Below are 15,309 nucleotides of genomic sequence, written 5' to 3'. Positions count from 1 at the left end.
GTATTATTAGGAATATTTTAGTATTCAATATTTACTACACATCTGTGTAAATTTGGGATTGAAAATGTTATGAAAGGCATTTAAATTTTCTAGTTAGTCTTCAATTGTTCTTAAATGTAACATGAAATAGTTGTTTTAGATGATCTCTAAATTTCCTTCAGATTTAACTTATTATGAGTCAAGATAATCAGATATGCCTACTCTCTATTGTGATGGGCTTTCTAGATATATAAAGGTAGACATTATCACAGAAAAATGAAAAAAGTTACACAGTTTTAAAATGTTCATTCTGTACATAAAAAATACCATAAAAAGAAAAAGTCAAACTTGCAGGAAAAAATTACAACATAAAGCTCAGATAAAATGTTAAGATCCTTTGTATGTATACATCTATGTATATACACAGGCATATATGTAAATACATATGCATGTATCTACATATACATCTATGTATGTACAAACATATTTACATATATGTACATATATATGTAGCTATGTATGTATATGTGTACACAATTTTATAAGCCACTAAAAAGAGGTTTATTAAAAGGGCTCAAAAATTTTACAAGAAATACAGAAAAAAAATAAACATGCAAAAAGCTCATCTTTAGTTATCGAAGAGTTGCAAATGAAGCAAATTTCTCCCAGTGTGATTGCAAACTTTTTAAAAAAATTGTAACACCCATTATTGTCAAGAACAGGAAAACAGACTGCTGGTCTACACAATTTTCAAAAGTATGCTTATTTTCAAATACATACATATATTCTCAAAATATATAAAAGTTATTATTTGTTCTAGAAATTTTATATGTAGAAATTTCTCCAAATAAATAATTATTAATGTGTGCTGAGAAAACTTTTGCCATATTCTAAGGTAGAAAGCTTTTTTATTAAATTTTGCTCAGCTATGAAATGACATGTGTACAGCCACTTAAATGGAATTTTATGGAACATGTATTTCAAGAGAGCATGTTTAGTATACATTGTCTATTAAAAACGTAAAGAACAGTATGATGATGACTTGTCAAAAATCAATAAAATATATTTCTATATGTAGGTACATAAAAATAGATGTAAATGGAACATGTCAACAGTGGTTCTTTATGGATGGTAAGATTATAAAGAATTATCTATCTATTTATTCATTTTGCTATTTTTGTATTTTTAAAATTTTCTCTCATGAACAAGTAGACTCTTGAAAGCAGGAATAAAAAAGTTACTAGATATAATAAGATTTTCCCACATTATTGTTTTGGTTCTTCTGTGCTCCTTCACAAATAAAAATGAATGGACTCAATAGAAAGGTCAGTTATACAGTTAAGCCAGGATATCCAAAAGGAATTTTATCCATTTGAACTCTTTTATTATTGATTTTGTTTCTCTCCCAGAAATATCTATGCAAGCAAGATATTTTTGCTTGCACAAAGGAAAAAGTTATTAAAAAGCAACTTGACCAAAAAACTTCTTGCCTGTTATGTTAGTGCATATAGGAGGTAGCAAGAGAGAAGCAAAAATGAAATCAAGATGATGTCAAGGTTTGTGGCCTGAATGGCAGCATTTATGGAACATGGGACACAATGAGTGCTGATTGTGAGAGCTTACAGATTTCAGAGAGGGAGGTAAATGCCAAGGAAAGGATAATGTGGCAGTAGGCAGCAAGGAATGGCCCTGCCACAAAAGAGGTGTCTTCTATTATAAAAAAGATGGTACAAGCAACTTACATATACTTATATAATCTGTGTTGTTTTGTCATCGATATTTGATGTAAACTTCTAAAATGTAATTCTCCTTTCTGAATGTCGATTAGGAAATGCATCTACTACAACAACGGTTATAGACAACAAAAATGGATCTGTACCCAAATCTCCTGGAAAAATACTGAAGAGGACAGTCACAGAGGACATAGTGACCACATTTAGCTCCCCAGCAGCCTGGCTTCTGGTCATTGCTCTGATAATCACATGGTCAGCTGTTGCCGTTGTTATGTTTGATTTAGTGGATTACAAAAACTTTTCAGGTAAGATCATTGAAATTTGGCTTTTAAATTAATAGCAACAGTATTCTCTCCAGATCTGGCTTTGTTTCTCTTCACCCCATTTTAATATAATAAATAAAGCACCCCACAAGTGTGCTTGAAGGTCGCTGAAGTCTAGTTTCCTTCTTTGCTTTTTCCTTCTATTCTTTGCCTGTTGTACTCATTGATTTCAAAATGAAATAGATTTTCTTATTTGTAGAGCCGAGCAAAGGTTGAATGTTATAATTTCATGAAGATGATGATCAAAAAGTTTAAGTGTGTCTTTAATTTTGGAACTGGGACTTTATCAACCATTAATAAATGGTAATTAGTAGATTTTACAGTAGGAAAAATAAGACAAAATAAAGCCAAATACAAAATTTTTGAGCAAATGGAAAATAGTGTAAAGTATTTCGAAGTCCCCCTACCATCTGGCTTCAAGCTTCTTTTCCAGACAAACTCTTTGTTCCTCCCATTAAAATATCCTATTTTGAGTTCTTGAAAATAAAGTGTGTTAAAAAGATTTTCCAGGATGACTTGTAATGAGATACTACATCTTGAGTGTCCATGTGTTCTTATGGATTTGAAGTGAAATAAGAATAGCACAAGTGAGGAAAGACAGATTTTCATTACGGTTTATTCAATCTCTGAATATATTGTTTTTCTCTTTGTTTAAAGTCTTTTTATATTTTAAAAATTATTTGTCTGTTTTCTCATCTGATACACTATTGACTGTGAGTTTCTTAAAGGAAGGACTCCGTCAGGTGCTCCTTCCTTTGTTTAAAGTCTTTTTATATTTTAAAAGTTATTTGTCTGTTTTCTCATCTGATACACTATTGACTGTGAGTTTCTTAAAGGAAGGACTCCGTCAGGTGCTCAATAAGTATTAAATAAATGGATAAATGACTTTATGCTTATCACCATTTTACCACAAGCAAAAACATTTTACTAACCTATTGATGTGCTGCTCCTTTATATCTACACTGCCCACCTCCCACATCCCATTTTCTTTCTTCAGTGGTAATGAAATCAATGGGACCTAGAAACTATAATTACTATAAGGTACATTCTATATACTCAGAGACTTTCTATTTTTCATTATGAATTTTTATTCATTCAACAATTATTTATCAGGACTCTATTACATGTGCCAGGAAATGGCTATATTAAAAGAAATACAAGTATAAATATCATGAGGTTATAAAACTATATCATTTGGGTGTATTGACATGGAGGTGTGACTGACACGACCCTGCAAACTGTACCCTTGGTAGCTGGGCTAAAGTAAGCACCATCTAACATATAAAATCCCATGGTATCAACCAGAGCAAAAGGGCTATTTATCCAGAAGCTTAAACCTCTGCTCGAAAAAAGCAGTACTTTTAGTATCTTTTGTAAGTTAGGCTCTTAAAAGAATGTACAATTGAAATGCCCATAGTATAAAATTATGACCTAGATTTTTAAGTGAAAAATAATTGATTATATATTACTCTAGCTTTTAGTTCCTTTGATCCTATATTGAGTGTGATATTTCTTTTCTTTCATTTTTTAAAAATTTCATTCATTTACATTTTAGAATCAAATATGATTATAAAATATAATTCTTTAGTGTTTGTAATATTAAGAATATGTCAATTTAATATTTGTAAAGTTAATAATTTAACAAGTGCATTACAGAAATTTCTGTTACAATTTTTTCTTAATTATTTTCTAAAATGAGCAGCTACTATAATGAGACTTTCAGATTAGATTACTTAAATGTAAAACACACTTATAATCCACAGTAGAGCTTCCCTGGACCACCACGATTAGGTACTATGGATAATACTTATGTTACTGGCATTACTGGTAAAAACAGCTTCTGTGATACTACTACTTCAGTTCTTTCAAGTGATTATTAAGCACATTGTCTATGTGAGGCCTCCTCGTCTAGTTTTCTATATTTATTAATGACCTAACCATCTATCCATTCCCCACAAAAAGAAACCTGCAAGTCATCTTTTAAACCTGTTTGCCATCTGATTAGTCATCATACTCCATGACAGCTAACTCATATGTCTCATAAATTTGCTCCCTCCTCTTATTACCACCATATCCATTACTACACTTCAGACCTTGACTTTATTTTGAGGGAATTAATACAATTTCTTCTTGTCTCCCTCATCCAGTGTCTCCTGTTTAACATCGCTCCCAAGTTATCTTCATAAAACAAATTTCATCAACAATTTCTCTTGCTTAAATTTCGTAGCATGAAATTTAAGTTCTTGACTTAGCTCTGTATTTTCTTCTCGTAATTCAGCTCATGTACTTTTTTATAGCCATACTTAATACTGTTCTTCCTGTTTTTCTTTTTTTCTCTAGATTATCATTTACTCTCACTGCTTGATGCCTGTGCTTATACCGTTCCTCCCCTCTCCCACCCCAGTGCAGCAGAAAGCATATTTAAGTAATTAAGAATGTGAACTCCGGTGCTAGATTTTCCTCACATTAAATCCAGACCTTACCACTTGCTAGCTGTGTGATATTAAAGACACTTTGCCTCTCTCTGTATCAATTTTATCACTGGTAAAGTGGAGATAATAATAGTACCTATGTAATGAGATTAAGAGAATTATGTAAGTGAATATATTTGAAGTGCTTAGAAGAAAACCTGGTTTATCACAAGCACTGTATAAATATAAATATCATTATTAGAGATTTATTCCTCAATTTTCTATCTAGAGAATTTTTATTCATTCTTCAATACCTACCCCTTCTTTTATAAAACATTCTCAGACTTCCTAAGAATAATTTACTGTACTGTGCTTTCATTCCTTTGTGCTTTATCAGCACTTGTATTACTTCAGTTAACACATTATATTATAAGGATCTGTTCTCTTATCCATCTCCCTTAGAAACTTAAACCCATCCAAGAAAGGGACTGTCTTATATATCTCTGTATATGAATGCCTGTCACGTAGTAGGTTTTCTGTTGGATGTTGCTTAAAGGTATGAATAGTGCCATCATTTGTATTTTAAAACAATTTCTTACGTTATGAAGAAACAGATATTTACCACAAAATTTTTATTTAATCGTCAGTTCGACCAACTTTAAAAATTAATAAATACATCTAATAAAATTGTAGAGATGTAAAAAAGTAAAATGTTTATAAAATAAAATTGTATACTTGAAACCTATATAATTTTATTAACCAAAGTCAGCCCAATTCATTTAGTTTTAAAAAAGAAGAAAAGATGAAATGTTATTATATTTTGTAATGGTTATCTATTGCTGCATAATAAATTACCTCAAAAGTAAATGGTTTAAAACAACATAACTATTTATTATTTCTTACAGTTTCTATGGGTCAGGAATTTGGAATGGCTTAGCTGCGTGGTTCTGACTTAGGGTATCTCTTGAGGTTGCAGACATTTGAAAGATTTTATGGGGCGGCAGAACAATTGGCAAGATGTCTCACTCACATGGTTGTCAAGTTAATGCTGGTGTGTCCTTTCAACATGGCAAGCAGCTTCCCCTAGAGTGAGTGATCCAAGAGAGAATAACATAGAAGCCACAATGCTTTCATGAGCTAGACTTAGAAATCACATACTTTCATTTCTACAAAATCCTTCTGGTTACACAGGTCAGTCATATTTAGTGTTGGAAGAGACTATATAAGGGTGTGCATACCAGCAAGTAAGAATCATTGGGTGATATTTGGAGGCTAGCTACCATATATTTCACTCTGAGAAAATTACATTGCTAAGTTATATATCTTTTGGTAAATGCTTATACATAACATAAAGAAGAGCCATGTAATGCTCTAGCTGACAAAGAGGTATTATATTTATAACAGATGCAAAGAGAAAGATGATGTGTTAGGATGACTCACGAGGCCATATCTCGGAAAATAAATATTCACCAGGGGAGTTGAAATGAAAAAAAAAAAAAAAAAACACACACACACAAAGCTGAAATTTTAAAGGAGCAATGATAAATTCTTTAAATAAGAAGTTCAAATACTTTTAACTAATTAAAATTCAAATGATCAATTTCTGGAACTCGAAGAATATAAGTTCAAGGAATTTGTATAATTATAGTACAAACTCTGTAACTCATATTAATGTTTGGTTAGATGGGACACATCCATTCATATTAAAATTCTAATTTCTTTTCTCCATTTAGTAAGTTCTAACCTGCCTTTTCTTAATATTGATTTTTCACAGAAAAAAAATCAATTGTTTCAATGAGAGTTTCAAAATGTAAATGGTACTCTTATGTTTCTAATGTTATATTTAATTGATACATTTCAAACATTTACTAAGGATTAATATTATGTTGAGTCTTTTGTACTATGAATAGTCTTTGAAATATGTATGGCTAATGTTTAAAAAGCAAGGCTAGTGGTAGAAGAAAACACACTGGAAACAACTCTGAAGGCCACACAATCAAGACAGTTATATTTGGGTTCTAAACTACTCTCTGGTACTTTAGAAAAGTAGGCAAAGGCTTTAAAGTCATTAAAAAATTATTCGTAGAGAAATAAAAATATATTTTCATAAGCAAGTACTGTATTGGATTGAGAAGAATGACTCTCCACTGAGCAACCTTCAAAATTCTTTATTTTCTGAGTTTGATCTGATTTATCTGTACATAATTTGCTTGTGAGGCACATATAGAATTGGCTTTTATGTGTGTCTTTCAGAAGACTTGCATTCAATCTACATCCCTACAACATATAAGCTAAGGTGACTAGAAACTTATATTTTCTTGTCTGTGAAATGCAGATAGCATCTCACTTTCTGATTTACAAAATTTGCGACTTAAATTATTGTTATCAAACAAGACAAATTTTAAGGCACCAAAAAAACAGATATTAAAAAAGAGATTTTTACCTACCCTCATTTCTTAATAAGTATAATGTTTAAACAGTACTCAAATAATACTATAGTGTATCTGTCAATTTGATCAGAGTAGAATTACTATGAATGATATAGACTAGGAGATTTGTTATATGGCTTATGCATTCATGGGAGCTGATTCAACAGTCAACTTAAGGCTGTTGCAGTGTGTCTGGGGCGGGTCAGAAGTCAGCAGGATGGAAACTGGTATAGGAGAGGAAAAATATTTTTTTCCTCGATCCTTCTAAATTTTTTGGCTGGGGCTCCTTTACCAAAATACAAATTAATAAAATAAAAGCATTCAAATGTATTTAATATAAATTTTATGTGGAGCTTTCATAAGGAAAAGAAGACTTTAAGAAGCAGTTAACCTAAGCGTTTTTATCCTAGTTTTGATGAAGAGTGGAAAGTGGTGGGAAAATGTGATAGGACAGAAAAGGGTATGAGCTAATTGTAGTAAATTGAGGAAAACAGCAAAGCCTGTTCACTTGATTCCTCTGAGCATCTTGGAAGATGAGAATGTTCCTTTCTTCCTGGTATCAGGAGGGCACCTCTCACATGAGGATTTTATGACCTGCTTCAGGAGAAGTTCAGAATGTCCTTCTTGTACATGCCATTTCTCAAAATTAGCTGAAAATATTTAATATGCCAAGATGCCATATTTTAGGGTATCATGCCTTGAACCCCATCATTGAAAAGAGCAGATAGAAATAGAATAGAGGAGACGAAGGACAAACTGAAACTGACAAGGACAAACTGGAATCTTGTTTGACTCTTATCACCTTGAATTAGGATAATGTGAATGAGCTACAGGATAAATTGGTGCCTTCACCAACACATTTGCAAAAGCATCTGGCCAGGATTTGAAGATGTTGAAAGAGGTGGTCCAGTGGAAACCGGAATTGCTGTTGGCTGCTGCCCCAGGTCAAGGTCAGCCAGCATATCGATAAAAATGTGCATGAATTGCAACAGCACTTGCCCTATATCAAACTTCACAGAATATACAATGTGGCTGTTGCTTTCTTTTTACCTGCCAAATTCACACAAACTTCTCTTGTGCCTAATTGTTACCTAGAAAGTACTTTAAAGGAATTCTGGAAAATGTAGTTCCAGCTTAATGTTTCAACAGCATACAAAACTACCACATAGGATGTGTGGGAAAGGGCAAAATTCCCCCTTCCCTCCTCTGGTTCTTTTGACTGGCAGAATAATCATATCAATAGGAGGCAGACCGACAAGACAAAAATCAAACTTAATCTCATGCACACGGGAACCCCACACACGTAAAAGAGTCAGAGACCCCACATACCTGAGAGATTCAGAGATAAGAAAGGAGGATTGAGGTATATAAGATATCTTGAGCCAGGGATGAAGTAAGGTGCCTTGGAGACTTCATTGCAGGATGATAAGAAAAGCAGACATTCAGTAATCTGCTTGCCTTATACGTAGGTCAAAAGAAGTTATCTCTGATAATCTCTTAATTCAAATTCTTCTACATAGTTAAAAAGGGGATTTTCTTTTGGGCCTGAAGCTAAAATTGCCTTTAGCTGAAAGTAATCTGCATATAATGAGAGACAACTTGGGGTGCCTAGTTCTGGACCCTCACAGGTGACTATATAATTTATCATCTAAAACAAGATACTTGTAAAATTGAAATGGTTAGCCATTAATATCTATTTCAAGACTACAGGAACAAACTAAAATATTTTATCACCTGGATATTATCCTCTCTGCCCTTAGTTGTCTCCTGGAAGATGAATGTTTTCAGAAACCCTAAATTGGGGGATGGGAAAGGGGGGCAGATCAATGTTGCTTTTCAGTAATTGAAGCTCAAGGTCACAAAGGTGGCTAGAAGCCTTGTATCCCAAGCTTCTGCAGACTCAGGAAGCCCTTCCAGGAAACAAAGTTGGGACCCTGATAATTTAATAATTCTTCTAGGACCGGAATGTGTGAACTTTGGTTGAAATTCCTTATGAACTTCTTTGCCTTACTTATAAAGAGACAACTTTTTCTCTAGGCAATAGATGCGAACAGGATTTCTAAAGAAATGACTACAAATTTAGGCATTAATAAATGTTCTGATTCCCTCTAGGTCAGAATGTACAGGAAAAAATTACAGTAACTCTTGGCTTTTCTTGTCCAAGAACAAGGGTCATAATTTATTAGCATCTTCTTTCATAAGAAGAAAATCTCATTACATGACTGTACTAGGTGGTCTCAAAGTACTTTTGGTAATTTTTGCTTGCATTCCACAAAACACACTTATTTGAAAACAATTTCATAAGAATTAGATAAGATAATCTATGTAAAACATACGTGCCTGGCACAAAGGAGTCATTCATTAAATGTAACTTGAATTTGAATCTTATTACCAGGAAGTAAGATCAGTAATTTGAGAAGAGAGACAGCAAGGGTATGATGGTAGGAAGCATCAATTTCTTATGAAAGTCTTGCAGACATCTCCTGATGTGCCTTTTAAATAGATTTTCTAATGAGGTGTGCCATTTATCTACTGCTCTTGGAAATTAATTTCCCTGATTTTTTTTTTCCTTGGCACTCAGCCCAGTTAAGCAGGTGCACTGTTTGTCAGTCTGAGTTTAGAGGTGTAAAATGATTCAGGAAAGACCCAAAGTCAATCAGATTGTATAAATTTAACATTTAATGGTTATGTAAATATGTATATTTGTATGTATGAGTATGTCTGTGTGTGTTTAGAGATATCTGTGTGACTGTGTATATATGAATATGTTATTACATTTCAGGAAACTTGGAAGACTGAGACACTAAATGCACCATTTTAGACTTTATCAGTTCTCATGTGTACTAAGTTTTCAAGAATGACATTTTGTGTGCTTCTTAGTCTGATTCAAGTCTTATCTCGTATCCCACATTTTCTGTTGAATGTCCCAGGACTGTTTGGTCTTCTTGGTCACTCCATCTAAAAGGATGCATTTCATTACACAATTCCAGTCTGCTGATAAATACCTCAAGGAAACAGAAGATTCATAGTTCAATGATTCCCAGAGCTTAATCAAGGTCATGAATTGAAGAAAAAGATAAATAAAAAATTATTTATTTTAAAGAAATATACTTAATTCTATTGTTGCTATATTTTTGGTCTTAAAATTCTCTTTTGAAATTATGATAATGACAGATATTGTTTCTGTCACTTTTTTTAAATGCCACTTTTTTTTTTTTACAAAAGAAAATGTTGGCTACTATACTTTGGATCCCAGGTTTTTGCTGGTGATGGATTTCAAGGTCAAAAATATAAAAGTTTGATGCAAATGGTCTATATCATTCATTTGAACTTTAGCAAATGAGACCCTATATTGGATTTATAAATTTATGCATATAGAGGGATACAATTATAAATCATGCCATACGTTAATATCTACTTTTTGATGGGCCAGCTGTTATATATCTTTCAGTGCTATGCTTAAATTTACTTCCTTAAAAAAACCTTTTCAGAACTTTGAATGTAAATGAAGTCAGTACCATAATTCATCATTATATTATTTGCTTTTCACACAGAGTAGTTACTCCAAATTGCATATATTTAATTAGGTGTGATTATTTTTTTTAATATTTTCACTGATCTGTTAGGTTTGTAAGGATAGCTTTTTCTATTTTACTTACTTGATTTTTTTCTAGAGCTTAGAAGTGTTTATACAGAATATGAGCTCAAAAACATTTGAATGTGTTGAGGTGAAAGAATAAGTAAATAAGTAAATAAAGAAGAAGGTTGTAGTACTTTTTATACTCTGAATGCTGAGTAATGAGCATAGTATTTCTTTGTAATATATTAGTTTATGGTGATATTGATAGGGTTAGGATTCACATTTAAAATACTTTTTAAACTTCTGTCTCCATTGGACCATAAACATCTCAAAGGTAAAAATTGTCTTATTCATCTTAATATTCCTATTGCCCTGCTTATCGCCTGACAAATAGAATTTGTATGATCTAAACAGAAATTATTTGCCTAGCGTATATAACAGGCAAACAAACAAAAACGAATGAACAAAATACAAAAAAAATAAAAACAAAAGAACACATGAACTTCAAGAAAAGAACCAAAGTAGTTGCATGCAGGCTCTGAGGGCTAGAATCCTGGGTTAGAATCCTGACCTACCAATTAGTAGCTGTATAAACTTGGGGGAAATTATTTCTCTCTGCCTGAGTTTCACTCTTTTTAAGCAATAATATTATCTGTTTCATATGGTTCTGTGAGCACTGAATCAATTAATAGCATATAAAACACTTGGAATTTTGAACAGTACCTAGTCATTGTTAGATAAATTGTAGTTGGTATTATTTTAATTTATTCTTCATGACCTTAAGCATATTTCAATGTTTAAAGAAGATAAATAGGCATATTTCAGATGAATTGACTACAGGATTTCCAACTTTTAAATATGTGAATATACATAGATTCTACCAATTATACAATAGAAATCCATTGATTTAAGTATTCTATTTTATGTTGTGAGGATGTTCTAACCATTCTGAAATGTGTTATTATTCTTATATGATAAGTAAGCACATAATTCATGGCACAATATTCTATATTTCATTATTTTATATATATTCTATATTTTAATGTGATTAAAAAAAGAACTTTAAAATCATTTTATCAGCTAATACTGAGCAATAGACTAGCTAAAAATATATATATAATACAGTCAAAAGTTTCCAAAACTAAACTTGATAAAACATGTTTAAACTTGATAAAACTTGACTTGATAAAACATATGTTTATGTAATAATTACTCAATATGTTAATTGCTGTATTAATCCCAAACCTAATAACTCTTCCACTGGTTTGTTAAGTTTATAATATAATAATCCAAGTAAGTCATCCAATGGAGTATATATTTTGACTTTCTTATGCTACAAGGAAATTAATTTCATTGACTATTAGCTTGGAAACAAATCTATGGAAATCTTCAAATCTATAGAAAAAAATGCTTTCCTATTCCTTATTATATGTGTAGCATTGGAATTCTGTTTTTAGTTAAGATATATCTTTTTTAAGAAGATGAAAGCAAATTAATTTTTCAATTAATATAATATCCACACTATGCTTATTAATAAAAATATAATATGATTCTCCAGTTTTTATACATTTACTTGACTTGGGTGAAAGAAGCCAAAAGTTGCTTGTGATTCTGTTTCGAAATATGAAATGTCCTTTATTTGACACAGGTCTAGCTCTAGTTAGCTGGAAATATTCCAGGCTTCAACATCTGCAACACAGTTTTGCCAGGGAAAAATTAATTGATTGAGGTCATATTGAAAGAGAAAGGTGAAGTGTACATTTACTTGCATTCAATAAAGTTCCTTATTGCCTCAAAATGTAACGGTTGAGAAATAGCAAAGAGCAACTTAGAAACGTTATCATTAAATATTGAAATAGCCAATGTAATTTTCACTAAAGATGCTTGTGTTTTATTTTATTAGGGTTCTACACACAAGGGCACCTTTCTAAAATACTAAAGTTAGTTAATAGTAAGGATGGGTATGAGAAAATTTCAGTTGAGAAAATTAAAAAGCAGAAGAAAGTGCCCATGCCTCAGATATTGAGTGGCAAGGACTGGAGCTACACTTTGACTATTTAAATGTAGATTAGAAAAGTGACAGTCATTTCCTTGTCCTGTCAATAAAACAGTTAGCTCATCAAAAGTGCTTTTCAATCAGGATTCTAGTTTTTCTTTGGTTTAAAAGCATCTAAATATCCAACATCTGGAACTATTTCATTTTTTCAAAATTGTAAATCAAATGGGTTTTATCTTTTAGAAACTGATGTATTTCAAGAGCTTTGTATTCATCCTCTATTTTTATTTTTTACATGATTCTCACTAAACGGGGAAGAAGGTCTGATCATTGTAATCTAATATGGTTAGTATTCAGAGATCAGGAGAGAAGGAGAAAGAGAGAAAGAGGAAATAACAGTGATTTGGGAAAATATATTTATCTGAGATGTTAAAAGATAAACTTAGGCATATTAAAATGTTTGAATTTATTTGAGCAAAAAAGCAATGAATCAGACAGCACCGAACCAGAAAAGTTCCACCAACAGGAGTTGGGTGTGTCTGTGATTAGTTGTTTTTAGGTTTGATTTCTTAATCTTGAGGAATTTACATACTTAGAATTTGGTTTACTTACATAGGCTGCTAAGGTAGTGAACCACCTCAGTCTAATGGCCTTGTATAAATAATATAACAAGGAATACAAGTTTTTGCTTCAAGAAAACTTGGCTGTTTATTTTATTTATTTTTTCTTTTTTAGACGAGGCAACGCTTAGTTGACCTCACAGATTTCAGGGACCTTATTTTTTACACCTATAGCACCTGGTCTTCCTAGGTGGTCTCCCATCCAAGTACAAACTAGGCGCAACCCTGCTTAGCTCCGGAGATCAGACGGGATCTACGGCCATGCCGTAGACGGACTTGGCATTTATAAACAGCTCGTTACTCTTAAGAAAATGTGTGTGTCTGAGTGTGTATGAGAGGAAAATGCCTCATGAAAGCATGTTTTCAATATTGCTAGATTTAAATGTCATATTCTGCCTTCGAAATCTGTATTTTCAAATACAGATGTGTCTTCAAAATCTCTATTTCATCCTTTCTTTCAAGATGCTTATGTGTTTTTTACTAGGAAAAACAAATGCATTTCCTTCACCTCTCTATTTCCCTACTTAGCTACAACTCTTTTTATGTCTGTCCCTCTAGCCGAGCCCCTCTACTCAGATATGATCTGATACAGGTCTATTACTCTGCTGAAATGTCTCAAGTACACATGTGAGTTCTTAATGAACGAATCCAGTGCACATGCGACATCTTCGTTTTGATTAAATATTACAGCATTAGAACCGTCGAATGCCATTTTTTAAAACCGTATTTTCTTAAGATTTGTAACTCCTTTGGTACCATCAGCTTCTTCTCCTTTTAGACACTATCACCTTGTTCCATTGCTTTACTGCAATAACTGCATGGCCGAAATAAGTGATGAGCAGTGGCTGTCATATTTAGCCTGCTTATCTTTATTATTTGGCTCTCAAACTAAAAACAGGATCAATCTTTCTTTAAAATGGCCAGATAGTAAGATTAGAGGCTAAAAGCAGTGACAAAGTTCTAAACAATTAAAGCATGTAAGTTAAGTTTAAAAAAAAAAAAAATACAGTCTTCCCACCATGAGAATCATTATTTTTATTTTAAAGGGAAAATTTAGTTCATAAATATTTTTTTCATTGGTTTATGCAGTTTTATTGAAGAAAAATAAATCAATTACTAGCAGATCTATTAGTTGATCACTCACCCATCGACAACTTGCATCATTTATTCAGTGCTGTATTAAACAGTGTATTGGAAGATAGATTAACCAAATGCTGTAAGTCTCGTAAGCATTTTTATTTTCCCCTTAATTGACCTACTTGCTAAGAAGTTTCTTTCCAACTAACCTTAACACTTAATGACTTCCTAGTCACATCTTTAACTCCAATTTCTCTCTAATTTTTCTAATTCCATAAGGATGTTCAGTTGGAACATTAAATTTAAAATCCTTAACTGAGGTAGTTATGTTTCTTTCCAGGCCTGCCTCCTAGATTTCAAATCCCATTCATTTTCCAGTTTCTTAAGTCAGAAGCCTAGGACTCCTCATGAGATTCCTCTTTCTCCACTATCCATGAATGTTCAGTGGTCAAAAAGAACTCATTCTACTTTTTACACATCTCTGGATTCTGTTCTGTACTCTGTAACTTATTTCCAGAACTCCTGCTTTAGTTTCCCCAAGACTGTTATAGTAGCACATATTTTATTTTTGCCTATAATCTTGCCTCTGCCTCCTTTCTCATTCTGAGGCCAATTACTGTAAATTGCAAATCTCATTTTATTATTCCCCTATTTAAAATTTTAGATGTGTTCCCTTCAATACAAATATGTATATGAAATAAATATATGAAAGAATAAATCAAAATCTTACAAAATTAGATAACCATAAAGAGAAGAAGAGAACAGTATAGTAAGAGACTAAAGCAACAAAATTTTTCTTTTATGTGCTCTTACAAAGTTTTGACTTAGAGATCTTTGTAAATGTTTTTATTTAATGATTAAAAAATTAAAATAGGAAAACAAAAGAGATCATTAAAATTTGAAAACATACAGAAACAAATGAACCTAACTCTGTATTATACTATAGGTACAACCAGAGAAAATAATTATTTCAAATAACTTTAAAATATACCATTCTGACTCTCTGTCCTTAGTGTGGTACAGTTCAAGAGCACAAAGAAAATGTGAAAAGAGTTTTAAAACTCTATTACTGCTTTTTTTGTTTATGGTAATATTGGCGTCATTTTATTTGAAATTGTTTATAGGTATGCAGTGGAAAAAACAATATCATTGAGAAGTAAG

At 32.0% G+C, this 15,309-nt stretch overlaps 1 protein-coding gene across 1 annotated transcript in view; it reads left to right on the top strand.

Annotated features, from left to right (window-relative positions):
- Nucleotides 1–15,309, top strand: part of TRDN (triadin) — a 110,890-nt gene that overhangs the window by 41,723 nt on the left and 53,858 nt on the right. The window contains exon 2 of the mRNA XM_006926138.1: nucleotides 1,808–2,017. Coding sequence (XP_006926200.1) covers nucleotides 1,808–2,017 — 210 coding nt within the window. The remainder of the gene's footprint in view (nucleotides 1–1,807; nucleotides 2,018–15,309) is intronic.

This window comes from Pteropus alecto, unplaced genomic scaffold, assembly GCF_000325575.1.
Source record: "Pteropus alecto unplaced genomic scaffold, ASM32557v1 scaffold79, whole genome shotgun sequence".
NCBI classification, from domain to species: domain Eukaryota; kingdom Metazoa; phylum Chordata; class Mammalia; order Chiroptera; family Pteropodidae; genus Pteropus; species Pteropus alecto.
The sequence above is the reverse complement of the archived record's forward strand: the minus strand, read 5'-3'. Positions and strand labels throughout refer to the sequence as shown.